Raw genomic sequence first — 21,872 nt, forward strand, 5'->3', positions numbered from 1 at the left:
TTCCTTTGAGAAGACTTTATTGTTAATTGTAACGAATACAGTGTTTGTATCCAAAAAAACCAAAAGCTTTTAAGGAAAATAAACTATTTTACATATGTGTAAACAGGGGGGGAAAAAGCTTGGAAGGGATTAAAGAAGTTGCTTTGGGTCCTGAGTGAGCCCCATGGCTGCATAGATATGTTATATTACAGCCATTACACTGCACTGAATGAGGCTCACTGATGTAGCAGAAAATGGCTAAACTTTCCAAAAAACAAACAAACCCTAAAACATTGGCATAATTGATAATAAGAGGGCTACTTATAAAAGAAAGCGGAGGTCAGTGCATTACCAGGATGCAGCTAAAATAACTAGTTTCAGGTGATGAGAGCTAACATCCATGCAGGCTGAGTTATAAAAACCTTGACTTCAGTGTTTTTACCTTTTTAAATGTGGGTTGTTTTTTTGTTTGTTTTTAGCTTAAAGCTGCGTTCACATCAAATTTAGCCATCCAATTTTTAGGCTAATTCCAGTATTCTACACTGTATGGTGGCTCATTTTTATTAAACTCTTGCCTAATCACAACTAACAATACAAATACTACTTTCAAACGGTCAAGATAAAAAAAAAACTCAATTACTTCTACTGGTACATCCAGTATGACTTGAATACAGCTTCAAAATTAAAGAAAGTTAATTTCAACGCAGATAATCAGTGGAAGACATTTATCTGCCTTCATGTCCCTCTAAAACATTTGAACCGTGTTTGGTTTAACTGGCTATTTGTTGTTTAGATTCTCATTTAATACCTTAGTTAAAGTCTGTTAGTCATCGCATGCTGTTGTACATTCCCAGTATAAAGTATATTTCTGCCACTTGGCTCCAACCTGATGTCTGTAATGCGAAGCTTCAGGGTTACAAAGATGCTTCCTTCTTACTGGGGTGACATGATGCAGGCCTTACCTGACAGAGCTATAATACTAAAAAGTTTAATAACTTACAGCCATTTTTTTCATCCTGGGTTAAGAGGGGCTAAACTACAGTAATATAGTAGTGTTGCTTTGGCTGGAGACGCTGTGTGGTTGTTTTTTTTCCTTCACATTCTTCTAGCATTACATTTTTACCATCTTCATAAAACATGTCACTCTGCTGCCAGGACACCCATCCATATTTCACAGCCACGTGAACGAGCTTATGTCGAGACAGACACATCCTGGGTGGACTTCTCCAGTTAACAACCACCTTCTTGTGATCATTTAGCCTGACTGCTGGCGCAAAGTGAAGCCAGATAAGGAAAAGATCTCCGGGGGTATGTTGAAGCTGCTTCGTAGTACAGGCCCCTGGAGAAACACAGGTTGCTCCAACCTGTAAAGCTGCGCATAAAGCTATAAAGTTTTTCAGGTGGCGTTTGGGGCTGCAGAGTATTAAATAGTGATTAATTCTGTATATGTAAATGTTAGAAAAAACAGCTGTTGAACACAACGCTCCTGTTTAAGGTTTCAACTCAGCGCGCATGATTGACAGATTAGTGGCACTAGCTGCGGTTGAAACAGTGCAAGTAGGAGGAGTGTTTCATCAATTATGCTTTGCCCAGATGATCCTGGAGGCAGCATCTCAGAGCGGCAGCCGAAACTCGTGATGCTCACTGGGCTTCCAACTCCTCGTCTGAGACGTCGTCAGGGGAAAGGATGCGAGTGTTACTGGCCCGAATACTGTTGATGTTGGTGCAGGAGACGAGACTAGCAATTCCCATCAGACTCACCCCGGTCCCGTCCAGGTTCACCTGAGCCAGGTGGATTTGTTTCAGGAACTTTAGACCTGAAAGGAAGAGAAGAACATATACTGGGTCTGTTCATCTGAGCAAACAAAACTATAAAATCAAAGACCACCTTTGCCTTTAGACAACAATTCTGATGGCAAAAGAGCCAAACGGGACAGGCCAAAAAAAAAGAAAAGAAATAAAGAACATGTTAACTTAAAAAAAAAAAAAAAAAAAAAAGACCACCTTAGAGCTGGACGTTACCGTGATCTGTAATCCGCGTGCGGCTGAGATTAAGTTTAACAAGCTGACTGCAGCGGATCAGACCTTTCCTCACCACGTTGTCCCCCACCTGAGTGCTGGCTAACCCCAACACCTGGAAAAAAAAATAGAAAAATAGCAAAATATTAAAACCTCTGCATCAAATATTTTTTATCATAAACTGGTCTTTACATTTTGATTTCGGCCTACTCTGAATGCCCAATGATCGATTTCATTCTGCAAAAGAGTTTAACTGTGATGCTAAAATAATAAATTGAAGCCCAGCTAGTATAAAATAAGCAGGTTATCTGGTCAGACAGCTTGGGTGTCAAACGGTGAAATGAGAATCACATCGATGATCAGACACACAGACTTTACTAACATGGTTTAATTTAATCAAACATGTATGTACCATAGATCGATGTCACATTCAATCATAGACAGTATAAAGACAGATGTAGCTTCTGTGTTTGAAGAGTGAATCCAGTTCAGAAATGCCTGTTTTTTTAATGCCCACCAGATGATCATAATTGTGGTTACAAAAGGAAACAAAACAGCTCTCTGACTTGACCTCAACAATCACCTACCTGGTAAGTTTATGAGATCAGACACTCATTTTAAGTCACACTAAATAAAATATTAAGTCTATTTTGTAAATCCATTCTCTTTATCTAATTCAGAGTCAGTCTATCCTAGTTGTCACAGGCACAAGTCACCAATCTATCACAGGGATACTATTTACACTTGCACTCGCACAAGGATAAAGCAACACCTGGATAGTACTTATTGGGATAGTCACCTGAAGGTGCGGCAGACAGGTTATGAGGTCGGCCACTCCTCGGCTGGTGACTGCAGTCCGATCCAAACAGAGCTCCTGCAGCTCCTGCATGCATCGCAGGGAGGGAAGCCCTGCATCTGTCACCTGAGTGTTGCTAAGTGACAGCTTCTTCAATCTACACAAAGTAAACACAAAACTCCTGTCAGCATTTTAATCGCAAGGAAACACCTGATATGATGGTGTCAGTGAGTGTGGAAAGGACCTGGTCAAGGTGGAGAGGTGGCTGACTCCCTGGTCTGTAACCTGTGTGTAGTCTGTCAGGTCCAGCTCTGAGAGCAGAGTCAGTCCGGAGAGGAATGACAGCCCGCTGTCTGTCACAGAGTGGCGTCCAGGGAGGGTGATGCGAGTCAACTTCAGACCTAGAAGTAAAGTAGACACCTCACAGATTCACCACAGACTTTCATACTGCAAGCTCACTCCATGCCTACCCTCATTCTTTTAATTCTTTTGCTTTATGCTCTACAAACCTGAGATGATCTGAAGGGCATGACTGCCATCTGCTACAGGGATTCCCACCAAAGTGAGGGAAGTCAGGGCAGGGTGGGTAGCAAGGTGCTCCAGAGATGCCTCAGTCACACCTGTCCCATCCAAGTTGAGCGTCTGCAGGCTGGACATCGCTGCTAGAGCCGTCAAATCCTTAACCTGAAAGAAAAACGCACAGCAAGTCGAGTAAATATCACTGAAGATCAGAGCAGTGTCACCAGCTGAATAGACCTTGCTAACAGAGATAAAGTACTTTAGTCTGTTTGATGCTGAGAAGTCGCAGCTGTGGCACAGAGGTGGGGAGCACAGCTAGTGTGGTTTCAGTCACTGCTGTCTGGTTCAGGCTTAGCTGAGAGAGGCAGGACGGCACTGACTGGAGGTACAGTACCATCCCAGCATCTGTCACTTTGGTCTGGTCCAGGGACAGGAAACACAAGTTCTTCAAACCTTAAAGGCATCAGCAGAAGGGAAATATGTATGTTGAATAAAACTACTTAAATAAGAACAGCTTATTCTGAGATCCAGTTTTGTAAATGTTGTCAACAGTGATGTTTGTGTGTGTCCAACCTGTGATATGCTGCAGGCAGGAGTCAGTCAGCTTACTACAGGAGGCCAGATTGAGGTACTGGAGTTTGACCAGGGTGGACAGGATACAGAGGCCAGAGTCTGGGAATAAAAATAAATAAATAAATAAATACAAAGACAGGGACAAACTGAAGAGCAGACTTTGCAGAAATTTGACAACTAAATTGATAAAAAGCCTAAAAACTACCAGATATAAAATGTTTTACCAGTGATGAGAGATGAGTTGACTAAACTCAGGTGCTTCAGGGCAGTGAAGGCCCGCAACTGCCGTAGGAGCTCATTGGTGGAGTACGGGTAGCTGTTTAAGACAAACTTCTGGATCGGGCAGCCGAAGAACAGCTCCAGGGTGCGTGGATGTAGCAGCCTCTCATGAGACATGTGGTTGAGCAGAAGCTCTGCTAGCTCTGGGGTCAGACCTGCTAGACTGCTGCTGTACTGCATGCTGGGAGCTGTGAGACACAGAGTCAAGAGTGAGCAAACAGCAGCGAGCAAACAAAGCTGTGAGGCACAGTTCTGTGAAGTTTTGTGACTCTTACCAGTCATGAGGTGGACCGTTGCGCGGATAGCCAAGGCACATAGTGAGGGCACGCTGGGTGCTCTGAAGGGTCTTTTAGGGGGTGATGGCTGTCCTTGGTTGGCGTGGCGGTCTTCTTGCTGTGCGGCTCGTTGAAGACGCTCAACAGCAGCCTGACCTGCAGCTGCGGGTGCCAGCGGCCCTCCTGCATTCTCAGGGTCTGCCGCTTCCTCTTCTGGGCCCTCTCTGAGACACACAAACACAAGTTGTGTCCACGTGTTGTATTTTAATGTACAGATAAAGCAGATCTCCAGAGCACCCCCTGCTGTATTTCTGTGCAATACAATAAACAGTAAGTGGAAAGGCTCTGATGAGCTGAAATATCCACATTTACTTTTGTATAAGATGCATACAGTCAAATTGATTTAGCTTAACTTAAATTGTTTTTAAAAACCAAAACTAATATTTGGATGGTTAGCTTATTACTGACCATTGCTGCACAATGAGACATAAGCATCCATTTTTCTTGCTGATTCTCACATATTATTTTCTGTATCCACTTTTCTCTCTGGCTCTTTTCTTCCTGCTGTGCAGCTCATACAAACTTTATCTTTTTAAAATGTTGGTAGAAGCTTTAAAGCATCTTTCCCTATCCCCACAACAGTAAAGAGTTTCTTTCAGACTATACCCAGACACAGATTGAGCTGGAGCTCCAAGATAATATTCATCTTTTTTTTTTCTTTTGTTAACAGGGTGTTATTATAAAACGGATCATTCTGGATGCAACAGAAGTTGGAGTGCTGAAGTGTGCATGCACTTTCAAACTAATTAAATGCATCTACTTGCAAAACACTTCAGATTGCATGATTAATGTGTGTAATGTGTGTTAGGGCCACATTAACAAAAACAATATTTTGAAACAGTCATTTGAGAATGGAGTGTAAATTTCAAGAGTAAGGTCATCTCACTCTGTCCACCAAGTAATAGTGAGTTTGTAACTGTATTATTCACACTGGATTTTGGGTCCTAAAAGAAAGATAATGTCTTTCTAGCTTAAAAAGATTCTCAACACAGCATTTCTTTCAAAAAGCAAAATTAAAAAGAAAAAAAATTTTCTCTTAATGTGGCCCCTAACACTATTTTGTATTACAAAGCAGTATGATCGTAGTCCTTGGTCCTATAATACCATTCTAGTGCCATTCTTTTTAAACACTTGCCTGAGTCGATTTCCTTGCCCTGGCCAGCGCTGCCAGGGCTCAAATCCTCCTCGCATCCTGTTCTCTGGAAAGAAAGGCAGCCTGGGCATTCCTGTGAAAGTTACACAAACGAAAACTGTAATCCATCCAAAAATACTCTAATGCCACTGAGCTGAAGCTACAGATGCTGAGAAAAAAACTTTATACCACACACCTCTGATTAACATCTCTGATTCTCCTTGAACTAGCTCTTCTCTGTGTCTGGTTCACATTCAGAATACAATACCACAACCACACACTGATTGGCTGACCCCACCTGTAGGTTCTTAGTAAACTCAGCAGTTCTGACTTGTGTGCTGTACGTTTGGCAGAAAGGGGAATAAACCTACATATTTTCTAATACTAATCTCTCTTACAGCGTGACACACATTAGCAGGCCAATCTGTACACTAGGCCACTATATAGTGTAATAGTAAAAAAAAATCAAGCTCAAAGGAAGAGGCCAGGGTCAGCTGTTTCTGTTCACAGCGGATGAATAATGGAAACATATGGAAACAGTAATAGAGGAACAGGGAGAGGAGGGAAGCAAGAAAAATGTAGATCAAAGGAGGGATGAAGTATCCACACTCTGGAGCAGTACCGTTCGGCATGTGAAGCGGTTCTTCCTCTCCTTCTTGGTCCATATCAACATCTATGGGAGGATCTTCAGCATCACCAGGAACCAATCTCTGGCCTTGACCTGTCGAACCCCCAGAATGTCATCCAATGACTCCATAGCCATTTAAGTAACATTTAACACATTCAGCTGATCAAATAACTGAGCCCAAACAACCATGAAGAGGTGCGATGTTACAGGTGTAAAGAATCCCATTGGCTGATATACAATGTGTCATCTGATCAGGCCACCCAAGTGTATTAAACGTGACCGATTATACTCTTTTTCATACTCCTTACTTTTATTTTTGGACTCTACTTGCACGACGACCTATCCTGGGCCTCGTGCAGCCCCCTCAGTTCACCCACTCTTAAGCAGTTTTAGCTCCTTTAAACCAACTGATTGTCTGCCCCTCCCAGCCAACAGCAGGTGGGTGGGACTTCCGTGTTCACAGTCAAAGCTGTGCATATGAAGTAATACTAAGTATATGCCCTCTCTCAGACATCATACAGCACAATAGAGGTAGAAAAATCTGTCAAACAGAGTAGTTGTAATACAAGTCAAAGGGAGCAGGTGGATTGGCTTAGAGCACAGATAATGGCCATATAAGGAAATCCCCTCTAGCTGACTCAGACCTGATCCAAGAAAATAAATAAATGAACTTTTACCTCATACTTGTACATTTACTGACTTCATTATTTTAAATGTTCAATATGAGCATGTACCTTCGGAACACTATACATGTGGTGGGAAACGGCTGTCAAAGTATATTTGTCAATTATGTGTAATAATTAAAGCTGTCCATGGGACAAGATAAATGTATGGTGGACAATCCCCTCGTTCGACCATTTCGACGGTCCCAGCCAGCTGCTTCCACAGATGGACTCCACTGACTAAGAGCAGAACAATTACGTCACTCCTCTCTGAACGTCCACTACAAACTTTAGGGTCGTTCTAACCACACACCGAGGTTGCAGAGGCGAACAAAGACTCCACCGATCGTGTAGCTGGATGAGAGACTCACTGCTCTGTTATTTATCTGACAAACTAACCTTTGAAACATGATTTGCCAAGTAAAGCGTAAATGTTACTGCAAGTAATGATTGTGACTGTAGTCCTGTAGGATTCTAACATCATCATGAAGAGTCCCAACATTTAGTAAACCGTTCAATAAAAAAAGTTTGGAAAAAAGCAAATCTCTACTTGTTTTATTCCATGTAGTACGTTTATTTTTATTGCTTTTTATATTAAGTTTAAATAAAGTAAATCATACTTACCCCAGTCATGGGATCCACGCCGTAAAGGAGGAACTCCAGGAATCCCTGCATAATTCACTGCCTCTTCCCACAGCTGGTTAGGTAGTGGAGGAGGTATAACAGGGACCTGATCTCCCACCATGTCCTGGCCAGGAGGAGGCTGAGGAGGCGCAACACAAGGAGGCGGCTCAGCACTGTGGCCTGCTGGACTTGTTTCCTGAGGCGTCTCTGGAGGAGTGGTCTGAATACACAGTGCAGCGTTAGGCGTAAGGCCGAGAGAGCGGAGGGAGCAGGCAAGCTCAGCCTCCCCAAAGCGCTTCCGTGGGAAACCCTGAAGGAGAGAAAAGGAGGGTAGGGAGGGGTGACGTCCGGTGATGTGCTCCACAACGCTGCGCAGAGGGGCATCAGCTGGGAAGCGCTCACGCATGGACTCACCAGACGGCAGTCGAATCTGCAGCAAAACACAAATATACATGACAAGGTTATTACAGTCAACTTCATTTCTAAAACTAGAAACGATACTGTGTCCTTAAAAACGGAATCAAAATGAAAATAAAAATTAATTTTATATATATATATATATATATATATATATATATATATATATATATATATATATATATATATATATATATATATATATATATATATATATATATATATATATATATATATATATATATGTATCTATCTATACACACACATATATAAAGAGGAAATATTTTTAGTTTTTGCCAATATAATGTCACGCTTTCAACACATTAATATATTAGTATTAACTCATACAGCAGGTAAAATAAGTACTGAACACATCACCAGTTTTCTAGGTAAATGTATTTAAAAAGGCACTATTGCCATGAAGTTCTCACCAGATATCGGTTACAACCCATCCAATCCACACATGCAAAGAAATTAAACCATAGATGTCCATAAACTAAGTTATGCGTAATAGAGAAATGACACAGGGAAAAAACACATGACGAAAGGGACGTGCAAAAATCATTAAAGTCATGACGCCACCTGAAATCCGTCAGTATTTAGAAAGCAATCCTGACACTCAGTGCAAATTAATATCAGCTGGTTCAGTTCCAACTGATGGCCTAAAAAAGAACATCTCATGATGGGTAAATGAGCTCTCTCAACAACTTAGCAAACCATACTGAAGGCATTAGTTGCAGCAGAATTTCTAAACTACTGAAGGTTCCAGTGAGCACTGTTGGGGCCATAATCTGGAAGTAGAATGTACATCATTTCACCATAAACCACCCTTGACCATGTGCTCCATGCAAGATTTCAGACAGACAACTGAAAAGAGTTATCAGAAGTGTCGCGTATGAGCCAAGGACCACTTGTGGTGAGCCACAGAAAGTGGTAGAAGAGACAGGTACAGTTGTTTCGAAGAAAAGTAATGCGCTCAACCACCATGGCCTGTATGCACACTCAACAAGCAAGACTCCATTGCTGAAGAAAAAACATGTTGCTGAACAACATTTAGACAAGCCTATTAAACAGGATGCCCTAGTGCACACTAGGGCTGCTCGATTATGGCAAAAATGATAATCACGATTATTTTCACTGAAATTGAGATCACGATTATTTGACGATATTTATTTAACCCTTTAAGACCTACCATAGAACCAAGTCCACCAGAGCTTATATTATTTTTTTACATGCTGTAGTGCCATTTGTGGGAGCATTTCAAGTTGCTATACATCAATACAACTGTTATAGCCCATATTTTAATAATATGTATGCATTAAGTCCATAGTAATTACATAAATTGCAAAAAAGTGCAATAAACTACAAAAAAAATTGAAAATCGCTTTTGTTTTGTTTACATATATTTCTACTTGGAGAAATTTAAGAGGTTTATCCCTCAAAACTTTAAATACAATAAAGTTGCAAAAAAATAGTTTCCCACCACAGGAAATTTATTTTGAGTGTCTTCATAGTTTTACTTTGGAGATACACCAATTTTTATATACTGCAGGAAAAACAAAAAACAATCCTATGATGCAAATTTGCAAAGAAAACAGCATGTGCATCATTTCACTGTGGGAAGTGTTACGAACAGCTGATAGGAACGGCAAAGCGTGTTTCTGGAATATTATGTTTTTGTTCCTGCAAGCGCTTTTTATGCAATTTTTGCAAAGCTATATGTGGAACGAAACCGTGACCGAGGACAAGCTGATGGCATCAGATGTAAGTACAACTCCTCCGGTTTCATATGCAAAACAAATTATTGCGCTAGCTTACACGGTTCAGGTTCTACAGGGATTTAAAAATAGTTACGCAAAACGGAGCGTGCTGCTCTGACCGGCTTTAAAGGGTTAACAATAACTTTAAAAAAATAATATAAAATGGTGTGCAACACCACTGAAGTTTTTTTTTTTTTTTAAACTCTTTTCAACCAACGGCAGTCACTCTCCTCTCCAAATAACTTCTGCTTAGCTTTCCGAGCTTCCCTCGGGTCCTCTTAATCAGCGGTCTCCACCCTTTTTTGCGCCACGGACCGGTTTATGCCTGACAATATTTTCACAGACGGCCTTTAAGGTGTCGCGGATAAATGAGGGAGGGGCTAATAATCGGCTCAGTCATTTTTAATGATCGTTGAAAGCCCAGCAAAAATACAATTAATAATCGTGATTAAAATTCGATTAATTGAGCAGCCCTAGTGCACACCATGTTTGGAGGTCAAAGGCACTGCATATCACCACAAAAACACCATACCAACAGTGAAGTTTGGAGGTGGGTTCATCATGGTGTGGGGCTTTTTTTCAGTATATGGTACTGGGGGGGCTTCATATAATTGGAGGACATATGAATGGAAAAATGTACTGAGACATTCTTGATAAAACTCTGCTGCCATCTACGAAAATGAAACGAGAGTGGACAGCAAGTCAAAGATCCTGAACACAGCCAAGGAAACTCTCAGTTGGTTTGAGAGAAAGAAAATAAAGCTGCTAGAATGACCCAGCCAATCACCTGACCTAAATCCAGTTGAAAATATATGAAAAGAACTTAAGGTCAGAGTTCATAGAAGAGGCCCACAGAACCTTCAGGATTTGACAACTGTTCATTTGGAAGAACGGGCCAAAATCAAACCTCAGCGATGCATCCAACTAGTTTGTGTCTTGAAGCTGTCATCACCAACAAAGGCCTTTGTGCAAAGAATAACTGTCTTCACAAGTGGTTTGTTTGTATTGTAACACCATCTTTGAACTGACACTGAAACTAATAAGTAGTATACTTCAATTAAACATTTTCAAACAATAAAAAGTAAAATAAAAGAATATAATACACTCTGCAAAATGACTGAGACTAAACTGAAAACTAAAATTCTGAATCTATCATGATTAAGGTTCTTCACAGGCCCACCATGAGAATGCAGTTGTTGTCCACATTTGTCTGAATCTTTCCTCCAAGCTTCTGCCCTTCACTGCTGGGAGGAGACGCGTCTGCAGCAGCATTGGTCTGTTTCTTATCCTGCAGGCTCCTCCGATCCTCAGCGATCCGCTTCAGCACCAACTCGCGCTCCTGCGAATGCAGAAGAACACAAAATGTTCTAAGAACAATAAAACAGGAGGTCTATACTCAAATATTAATTTTCAAATGTATTATTCATGTATAAAAAACAACAACAACAAACTCAGCTTGAGCACGTGACACCTCTTTTACTCCCCACAGTGACCATCATGCTTCAGTTCAACCACACTGTAGTACACATCTGTTTTTTTTAAATGTGCACCCAGAGAAAAATGTATGGACGCTCCTATTCTAGCTCATAGAGCAGCATACTTCCCCGTGTAGTGTTCAGCCAGCACCAGCAGTACCCAAACAAAGTTTCTGGACCGCATGTAAAGTGAGATGCAATTGGCCTCATTCACTAATATGTGAAAAGCTCCAAAAAAATAAGTGCACTGGCAAATTTACCATTTTGTGAAATGTGCCCACAGGCCAGTTTTGTTCTTACCACCACGTGTAACGTCAGTGAATGAGACTCATTCTTAATCCACAGGCTTGTATTACTATCTGCTTATTCACATACCTCCACACTCCCTTTTGTCTTTATCTGGAAACACATTAACTTCAAGATGTAAAGGAGGAAGTAGTGATCTTCAAAAAACAGAGGCGGCACATCTAAAGCAAAAGCAGGGGAATTTCCAGCTGAAAAAACTGAAACAACAGTGTTTGAGAAAAGCACCTTTCCAAAGTGTTTCCTCAGGAGTGATGGGAAAAAACAGACGTGCTGCAGTAGGTTAGTAAGGTGGCAAATGCCAACAAGAAATATGGCTCAAGTAAAAAACAGAAAACAACAGAAAAGAGGAAAACAGCAGGAAAAAATATCTAAACGTAGACAAGACGAAAAAAAGGAGGCAGAGGTGGACAATAAAAGGTGCAGATGATCAATTACCGATGTTTGTTTAATCGTACACTCGATGCAAATAAGCATCACATTCTATGTTGGCAGAGCTACAATGTGACAGGTTATACAAATTAAGATATGCACAACTGGCCAAAGCGACACCAGCATGGAGGCACACCCCAGCACATGTGACGTCAAATTTGTCACACGCCGCCATGCGATAGGGTAAGCAGTGAGCATAAAAGTGAAATGAGAGCTACAGGGATTGAGCTAAAGCTTAAGCCATTATTATCGAGAGCCTTATAAATCTGCCGAACACTTGACTTTCTTCCTTGTGTGATAATAAGACAACTGCCAGTCAGATAGATTAAGCACCAGAAGTCTTTTCAGCAATGCTCACCTGTTTCTTCTGCCTTCTCTCTGCTCTGACTTCCTGAGCGACGCGTTGTCTCTCTTTCTCCTCAAAGTCACTTTTGTCTGATTTGATCCGCGACTCGACTGGCGGTGGTGGGTCCTGGGAGCATGATTGCGGTGACCTTAGCACCAATGAAGGATCCGCTGTTAAAGACAGAAAAAGAAAATCTCATGATGCACACTACACTATCCAATTCCTTAAGTTATACTTAAATGAATGATTACAATCATCAATTTTAGGATATTATAATAAAAGAAAACTTTACTCGAAGTCCAACCGATGGATTAAGAGCAGTAACAACAGTAAGAAACAGTTTTTATATAGCTTGGAGTGGGGTATTACCTCTGCTGTCAGTGGGAGATGTGCGAGACTCTGAAGCATGTGCTGCCTCTTTGGGTGGGTTGAATGCAGAAAAAGCTGTCCCAGCTGGCTGTGAAGGCTGCGGGACCAACGTGTGTCGCAGGTATTGACCCTGTACAAGCCTTTCAACATGCAAGAGCGAGACACAGAAGTAAGTGGCTGAAAGAAGTGGTCTATTATACAGAAAGATCATAGCTAGCTAGCTCCACAGATTAAAAAAAAAACAAAAAACAAAACAGAGGGCTGATTACTCACCAATCAGCTGCCTCAGCCACAGAAAAATGCCCCGCCTGCATAGCCGCTTGTATCTGCTCTTCTGTGAATCCCATCTCGCTAAGGACGAGGAATAACTCCCCGATAGTCTGCAAGAAAGGATCAAACAAATGCTGACAAAGCAGCTTTTTTTTTGGCTGTTTTCCCTCCTTATCGGTCACTGCTCAAACAATGGCTACTAAGATACTGTTTATCTGACTCATAATGTCGTCATGTGTGAAAGAACGTGTAAAAAGTGATTTAATATGGTCTCTCTCATTTTATTAGTGTTTTATTGGTATATAATGTGCATGCTATTAGCAATTTGTGATGTATGATTAACCATACACAAATATAGCCATATATTGAACCAGCTGATATCAGGTATGGAAAAAAACATGGCGTTTAGCTGGGTCACATCAGGTTTGGGCAGGGTAAGTGTTCAGAGGAGCTACAAATTACGCTCTTATGTTCTATTTGGCATAAACTGAGAGAACAATAAAGCTAGTTGATGCATTAATTACTTCTAGGTTCAACTTTTGTAATTCATTATTAGAAGTTAGCTCTAAAAGCTCCCTGAAAAGCCTTCAGTTGATCCAAAATGCTGACGCGAGAGTACTAACAGGGACTAGAAAGAGGGAGCGCATTTCTTCCATATTAGCTGTTAAACCTAGACGTGAACTGAAAATCCTTCTCTTCTTATCTTATCTTATCTTAAAGAGCTAATAGTACCTCACTGTCCTAACAGAGAAGTTCATTCTCAGACTGCTGGTTTACTTGTGGTTCCTAGAGTTTCTAAAAGTCAAATGGGAGGCCGAGCCTTCAGTTTTCAGGCCCCTCTTCTGTGGAGCCAGCTCCTAGTTTTGATTCAGGAGACAGACACCCTCTCTACTTTTAAGATTAGGCTTACGACTTCCCTTTTTGATAAAGGTTAGTGTGTGGGCTGTATCAGGTGACCTTGAATCATCCCTTAGTTATGCTGTAATAGGCTCTAGCTGCTTGGGGATTCCCATGGTGCACTGTGCATTTCTTCTTCACTCATCTCCCTGTATTTTTACACACCACTACTGCATTTAATCATTAGTAATTATTAAACTCTACTCTCTCATATAGTTTTGTCCTGTTTCTTATTCCCCTCACCCCCAACTGGTAATGGCAGAAGGCTGCCCCTCCCTGAGCCTAGTTTCAACTGTTTTTTTCCTATTAAATAGGGATTTTCCTTACCACTATTGCCAAGTGCTTACTCAGAGATGGTCATCTGATTGCTGGGTGTCTTTCTAATATCCCTACACTATAAAGCATCTGTTGCTGTGTACTGGTGCTATATAAATAAAACGGAACTGAAAAAAGACGAACATAAATAAAGGCACAATAGCCAGTATTTTTCTTCTTCAGTGGTTTAATAATACTGATTAAGTTAACCAAAGGCGGCTTTAGTGTTTGCAGATCACTGGTAGTTCCCAAATCGTGTGCATTAATGCATGTCGGCCCAAAAACCCTTGAATGAGCGTTAAATTTATTGTATCACTGTAGAATAAAAAGTCTGATTGACAGCAAGGAGGTAAAGTCCAGTGCAACTAAAAAGAACTGATGACACTGCAGAAGACATCAAGAGAACTTCCTGCGTATACGAATGCATGCGTGCCTTAAGGTTTGCCCTTTGGTGTGCTTTGGACACAAAATGTTTGAGGAAAAAAAACAATTACAGTAAATTTGCAGATGAAATATTAACCATTTACTCCATAACAACATCAGCTATGCGAACTAGTAATTACCTGTTATATTGGCATTCCCATAATGCTAAGAAGTGATCATATTTTATTGCCTAATGCAGCCCTTATAAACTGTTTCAATACTAAAATAGAGCTACTCTTCTCATTCGTCTTTGATAGCATAATAAAACCGTAAAAACTTTACCATATGTCCCAAATAAGGGCCCTAGAAGTGGGTGTTATAGTGTTATTAAATTGTTGTCGGTAAACCTAACACGTACAGACATTATACATCAGTACCATTGTCTGTGTTGCAGTGTGGGCTGCAACTCACAAGGGTAATTTCCATAATTATTTATTGTCCGTTTCCCCTTAAAACCCTCCAATTCTGAGTTAAACATTAGTTCGCAAAGTTTACAGTAGGAAATTTTATTCCATGTCCGAGTGAAAGACATCGACTCACAATCGAAACTGCAAATTTAAACTTAAAACAGTAGCTAGCAAGCTTAGCCCAGAGCTAATGCTAAGTATGTTGGTATTTGGAGGTCTGTCAACAACAGCGTTAGCATGAGCTAACCGTTAGCTGAACGGGCTAGCAGGCTGATATTTTGGTGCTACACAGGGTGATGTGTCGGAAGCTAGTAGATAATTTGGAGCTTACCGCAGGGTTAGAGGAACTCATGGCGTTGTTTCAAGGTTCCCGTGCAGAAATCAAAGTGAAAGTGATGCTCATTTGCAACTTTATTGACTTCCTCGGGTGTGTTTGGAGAGCCTCTGTGTATGCTAGCTGCAATGACCTCCCCCACTCACAGCAAGAGCCTATCAGCACATAGGATAGTGGAGGGTTTTCCCCTGCGTGTCCACAATAAACTGATCAATGAACTACAGAGACTGAACCCAATCAGCCTTATCAATAACCCTCATCAACTATTGCCACATGTGTGCAGCTTCTCTGGTCTGTGAACATTTAGGTAGTTTGGCAATAATAACAGCATGACAGATAGGTCACACTTACTTTATGACTTATTATCTAAAATCAAATCAAATCACTTTTATTGTCACGTCACATGTGCAGGTACACTGGTACAGTACATGCGAGTGAAATTCTTGTGTGCGAGCTTCACAAGCAACAGAGTTGTGCAAAAATACAATTACATAAAACAAACAAATTATAAGAATGGCTAAATCTGAGAGTAATAAATATATGTACAATATAAGAGTGTATGCATTACTGGATGTGTATACTAAATATGTTTTTCTACGTGTGTGTGTGTGTGTGTGTGTGTGTGTGTGTGTGTATACATATTTTACAAATTAAATAGAGTAAACAATAAAATAAAATATATAGAATATACAGAGGTTGGTAGTTGGCAAAACAGTGGCATTTATATACAGTGTGGAGTGCATAATGCTGAAGTTCCAGTAGTGAAGGTGAGGTGTCTATGAAGTGTTCAGCAGTCTGATGGCCTGGTGGAAGAAGCTGTCTCTCAGTCTGCTGGTACGGGACCGGATGCTGCAAAACCTCCTTCCTGATGGAAGTAGTCTGAACAGTTAATGGCTGGGGTGACTGGAGTCCTTGATGATCCTCCCCGCTTTCCTCAGGCACTGCTTCCTGTAGATGTCTTGGAGGGAGGGAAGCTCACCTCCAATTATCCGTTCAGAGCACCGCACTACTCTCTGGAGAGCTTTGCGGTTGTAAGCGGTGCTGTTGCCATACCAGGTGGTGATGCATCCAGTGAGGATGCTCTCAATGGCACAGTGATAGAAGGTCCTGAGGATGCGGGGGCTCATGCCAAATCTTTTCAGTCTCCTGAGAAAGAGGAGGCGCTGCTGCGCCTTCTTCACTGTTTTGTTTGTGTGTACTGACCACGTAAGATCCTCAGCCAGATGTACACCAAGGACCCGGAAGCTGCTCACTCTCTCCACAGCAGCGCCGTTGATGGTGATAAGGGTTTGTACTTCTCTGCACCTCCGGAAGTCCACTATCAACTCCTTTGTCTTTGCGATGTTGAGGGTGAGATGGTTGTCTTGACACCAGTGGGTCAGGGCGCTGACCTCCTCCCTGTAGGCCGTCTCATCACCGTTGGTGATAAGACCCACCACTGTAGTGTCGTCCGCAAACTTCACAATGATGTTGGAGTTGTTAGTGGCTGTGCAGTCGTAGGTGTAGAGTGAGTACAGGAGAGGGCTCAGTACACACCCCTGTGGAGCACCAGTGTTCAGTGTGATGGGGGATGAGGTGATGCTGCCCAGTCTGACCACTTGGCGTCTGTCAGGCAGGAAGCTAAGGATCCAGCTGCAGAGGGAGCTGCTCAGTCCTAGATCCTGCAGTTTCCTATCCAGCTTCGAGGGAACGATGGTATTGAATGCTGAGCTGTGATCTACAAACAGCATTCTCACATACGTGTCTCTCTTCTCCAGGTGTGACAGGGCAGTGTGTAGTGTCAGGGCTATGGCATCATCAGTGGACCTGTTGTGGCGGTATGCAAATTGTAGAGGGTCCAGTGAGTCGGGTAGTGAAGAGCAAATGAAGTCCCTGACCAGCTTCTCGAAGCATTTGCTCATGATGGGGGTCAGGGCTACAGGTCGCCAGTCGTTCAATGAGGACATGGTGGAGGATTTGGGTGCTGGGACGATGGTGGCCATTTTGAAGCAGGCTGGGACTACAGACAGAGAGAGGAAAGGTTGAAGATGTGTGTAAACACTCCAGCCAGCTGAGCCGCGCATGACTTGAGGATGCGGCCGGGAATCCCGTCCGGACCAGTAGCTTTGCGCGCGTTCACCTTCCTGAAGCAACTAAAATAATATAATAAAAAAAGAAATTGCAATTTATTAGGTACACTTTATGAGCTGCATCCAGCAGATAATTCTACCCTTTGAAAATCTTAGAAATATTGTTTTCATCTACTGTTTATCTACTGATAGAATAAAAATGCTTATTTTAAAGTAGATTGGTATTAACGTCAAAGGGCTATGATGTGTTATATGCTATTGATGGTATTTGATAATGTAGTCTAGCACAATACCTCGAGTATACAGGCCTAGTAACATTAGTTAATATACACTTATAATAAACCGCATTAAACTGAGATTGTAGGTTTACCTAAGATCTGGTATACATCATTTTACAGGTGTACCAGAAACTTCCTTTGCTCAACACTCTGGGATCTCCGTTGTGGTATTTTGTGCTTCACAATGCACCACACATTTTCAATGGGAGAAAGGTCTGGACTACAGGTAGGTCATTCTAGTACCCGCACTCTTTTACTAAAAAGTCACGCTGTTGTGACACATGCAGAATGTGGCTTAAGCAGGGACGTCCCTGAAAAAGATGTCACTTGGATGGCAGCATATGTTGCTCCAAAACCTCTATGTACTTCTCAGCATTAATGGTGCCTTCACAGATGTGCAAGTTACCAATGTCGTGGGCACTAACACACCCCCATACCATCACAGATTCTGGCTTTTGAACTTTGTGCTGACAACAATCCACATGATCCTTTTCCTTTTTGGCCTAGAGGACACAAAGTTCATGATTTCCAAAAGCAATTTGAAAAAGTGGACTCGTCAGACCACAGCACACTTTTCCACTTGGCGTCAGTCCATCTGAGATGAGCTCAGGCCCAGAGAAGCCGGTGGCATTTCTGGGCTGTATCTGGAGTTGATATACGGCTTTCGTTTTGCATGGTAGAGTTTTAACTTGCACTTGTAGATGTAGGGACAAACTGTGTTAACTAACAATAGTTTTTCTGAAGTATACCTGAGCCCACATGGTAATATCCTTTACATCATTCCTCAACTTTCCCAGTCTTTTGCTGCACCTGTCCCAGCTTTTTTGGAACCTGTTGCAGGCATCAAATTCAAAATGAGTGAAGATTTGCAAAACAACAATAAAGTTTATAATATAATATTTAGTTTATAATGTTTATAATGTAAATATAATAAAGTTTATCATGTAATATTTAGTTTGTATTCACTGGGCTCTTTTATTTATTTTACTTTATTTATTTTTCCTACTTAACTGTCTCCATTTTTGTGCAATCTTGACCTTATTGAACTATTTTGTATTTGTTATGTTCTGTATGTATGTGTTTCATGTTTTGTGTGCTGTGAGATAGTAACAGTGAATCAGGGAGAGGAAGTGGGGCAGCTATGAATAGGATGAAGCGTGGAAAGGCATCTGGTCCAGGTGAGATATCTGTGGAGGTATGGAGATGTCTCATCCTAACATCCTTCTCTGTCACATCAAACCTCTACAGGTCCTTCTTCATTACATCCATGAACGTTTTCTGAGGTCTTCCTGTTTATCTCTTGCCTGACAGCTCCAACATCTAACATATTCCGTCTAATATAGCCACTGTCCCTGCTCTGCACACATCCAAACCATCTCAACCTTGCATCTCCAACTTTATCTCCAAATGTGAGCTGTCCCTCTGATATAGTCATTACTAATCTTGTCCGTTCTGGTCTCTCCCAGTGAGAATCTTAACATCATCTGCTCCCCTAGCTCAACCTCCTGTCTTTTTGTCAGTGCCAGATTTTAATTCATTGAGCTCTTTTATTTTATTTCACTTGTTTTCATGTCTTTATTGAACTTAACTGTGTAATAAAAACTACATTTTGGATTTTTTGTTTGAAAAAACCCCCCTTATTTAATTATTTTGTCCATTCCACTTTATTTTGCTTGCTGTGAGACAATAATTTCCACATTCTGGAACAATTAAACTATGTTTAATCTCTTTTTGTCTCAATGAAGTGGGTATTCATTCACTACATATATTATAATGCTTAAACACAACAGGTGTAACTTCAGAGTTCATTAGCAGTAAGCTGTCAGCAGGGGTCACACTTACTCTATGTGATGTGGCCATAGACTTTATACACTGATTTTCAGATGTCATGCATTATTAGTAGACAAATACAAAATTTGATTGGCATAAACAATTTATTAATCATAAATAAGCCCGATGGTCTGATTATCCAATTATCTGATCAACTGAGAAGATACAAACAATAAAATAAAATAACACCATGCGCTTGTATCATTGTGAGTTCTTCTGATTAAAAAGCACTGTAAAAAAGAAAAGAAAAGGTAGGATTTAATTACTCATATTACTCTACACTTGAAATTAATATAAAGACTCTTTCTTTAATGCTTTTGCAGGACTGCTGTGGACAAGTAATACAGCAACAGTGAGTGACACAGGAACAGATAACAATGTGATTAAGCGAGATAAGATATTCATAAAGTTGCAGCAGACCGTAATGCGACAGGTAGGGTTAATATGTGTGAAAGAAGAAGGAAGACCTTTAGATAAAGTTCATACAGCTTATACAGCCTTCATAATATATTCTTTCTTACTTACTACTTTATTCACATGCATATGGAGACATTTAGATTATTATACAATTCTTAGATATTGGGTAAAGCTAGACATATATTTAAAGTAGACCTGCATGTACACATATATGTGTATATTTCAATAAAATTGCAGAAATTACACTGTCATCAAACAATGTGACTAATAATTAGTATGCAAGGGCATACAAGTGGCTCAGGTGTGCAGTCAGGTGATGGCAGGGAACAGCAAGGTGGGCTGAGGTAGCCCCTGAGGTTCTGCTGGTATACAAAGGAAAGACAAGGCAGTCCACTTCTGCTGCCAGCAATGAGTAATGCGAAATATGAACCCACTGCAGTGTTGTTCAGATATATTTCTTTATAAACGACATGTGATATGAGAGATTTGTTGAAGGTAACTCAGCTTGACAGACATAAAATCATATATTTGCACAAAGAAACTGATGTCTGAAGAAATATAAGCTGAAAACTTACCATGCTCTTGTGAGGAGATATATAATGAAAACTATCTGCAGCAGATGAACAGCATCTGTAAAACACGATGGAGGTTTTGAGAATTTTGTCAAAACTGATGGAATTATGAATGCAGAAAATGCCAATACCATTTGGAAATAGTTTAACTGGCAGCAGCTTAATTTTTCAGCATGAGAATGAGGCCAAACATGGTGGCCATGCAATACAAGTACACCCATATATTAAAAAAAAACACACACACACACAGCAGAAAGCTACCAGTCATGGACTGCTCTCCCCAGAGCCTCAACAACAGCATTACTAAAGTGTCATAACTCAGCTGTGTAACCAGTCAAAGCTGAACCCAAATGCAGGACTCAGGAAAAAGGGTCAAAATCAGCTTTTAATGCTGTAACTCCAAGAAATAAACAACGTCCAGGAAAGATCTACTGAAAGATCTATTGAAATTGAGCCAGGAATTCAAATATTCAAACTCAAAGCTTGCAGCGAGGTAGCACACAGCAATGTGGGACAACACAGCAAAGGATAAGGGGCGAATCAGTACTCAATACACACACACACACACACACACACACACACACACACACACACACACACACACACACACACACACACACACACACAGAAGATAACGAGGGGAAAGGTAACAGGTGGGAACACAGCTGCTGCAGACAGCTAACATAATGAGACAGGAAGAGAAACTCCACACAGACACAGAAGAGAACAACACTTACTATTATAAAACAGGAAGAGAGTCAACTTAACGGGGAGACAAGAAAGGACAAAAAGACAAGTACGGAGACTAAAGGAACAGAATGGGAACAGAAAAGGGAATTATCTAATAAACGTGAAGTCATTGAAAACTAACACTAAGGGCAAAATGACTATAAATTCACATTGTTACAGAATAAAATTATGAAATTATGAGCCTTAAATGATTTTTAGTGATCCTAATAAAGGTTGCCCGTCCTTTCTGGGGGTCAAACTAAGGGTTTTCTGGAAATTTCCTAAGTCAAGATAAGTAAATTGTCGTTATTATTTTAACTTAATGTCATATTGCGCTTTGATCTGCGTAAAATGTGAAATAGAAATATAAGAAACAGAAAACCTTTTATTGTTTTTAATGTTTATTTTCCCACGTACATTTATTTATATTAACGTCATAAGCATCATAACGGAACGACGCCGTCACAGGCCTTCTGAAATGTGATTTATAGTTCACGCAGGCGCAGCAACTTCTGTTTGAAGAAAACGGCGACAGCTGCCAAAAGTTACCTAGATTAAACCGGAATTAGATTGGTGTAACTTCAAAATAAAGGTGCACGATGCAGTATAGAAACAATCAAGTCCTTTGTCTCACTGCAGTGTCACGTTTTTGATTATTTTTCTTGCTTTAAGCTTCAAGATGT

General features: G+C 40.8%; 1 protein-coding gene across 2 annotated transcripts; it reads right to left on the bottom strand.

The window, feature by feature from the left end:
* Positions 1 to 15,497, bottom strand: LOC113029194 (uncharacterized). 2 transcript variants are annotated; one of them, XM_026179906.2, is made up of 17 exons: positions 15,292 to 15,497; positions 12,922 to 13,028; positions 12,649 to 12,788; positions 12,292 to 12,449; positions 10,904 to 11,062; positions 7,547 to 7,976; positions 6,255 to 6,353; positions 5,636 to 5,726; positions 4,441 to 4,664; positions 4,111 to 4,353; positions 3,887 to 3,985; positions 3,573 to 3,766; positions 3,304 to 3,478; positions 3,039 to 3,195; positions 2,798 to 2,951; positions 2,002 to 2,113; positions 1 to 1,796 (listed from the first exon to the last, which is right to left on the bottom strand). In XM_026179906.2, the coding sequence occupies exons 1-17, from the start codon at positions 15,310 to 15,312 to the stop codon at positions 1,621 to 1,623; spliced, it is 2,739 nt and encodes a 912-aa protein (XP_026035691.1). In that variant the 5' UTR covers positions 15,313 to 15,497; the 3' UTR covers positions 1 to 1,620. The 2 variants fall into 2 exon arrangements, with proteins under 2 accessions (XP_026035691.1, XP_080162649.1); XM_080306523.1 differs by having other exon boundaries at positions 1,728 to 1,867; positions 1,984 to 2,113.
* Between the last annotated feature and the right edge of the window lie 6,375 nt (positions 15,498 to 21,872).

The sequence above is a fragment of the Astatotilapia calliptera genome, chromosome 9 (genome assembly GCF_964374335.1).
Source record: "Astatotilapia calliptera chromosome 9, fAstCal68.1, whole genome shotgun sequence".
NCBI lineage: Eukaryota > Metazoa > Chordata > Actinopteri > Cichliformes > Cichlidae > Astatotilapia > Astatotilapia calliptera.

What these genes read in the sequence shown, in the direction of transcription:
- LOC113029194 (XM_026179906.2), bottom strand. Translation starts at nt 15,312, where the DNA reads ATGAGTTCCTCTAACCCTGCG. An exon ending in GGGCAAGGAAATCGACTCAG is followed by an intron (nt 4,665 to 5,635) that starts GCAAGTGTTTAA and finishes TGTGTGTCTCAG; the next exon opens with AGAGGGCCCAGAAGAGGAAG. An exon ending in CACGCGGATTACAGATCACG is followed by an intron (nt 1,797 to 2,001) that starts GTAACGTCCAGC and finishes TCTTCCTTTCAG; the next exon opens with GTCTAAAGTTCCTGAAACAA.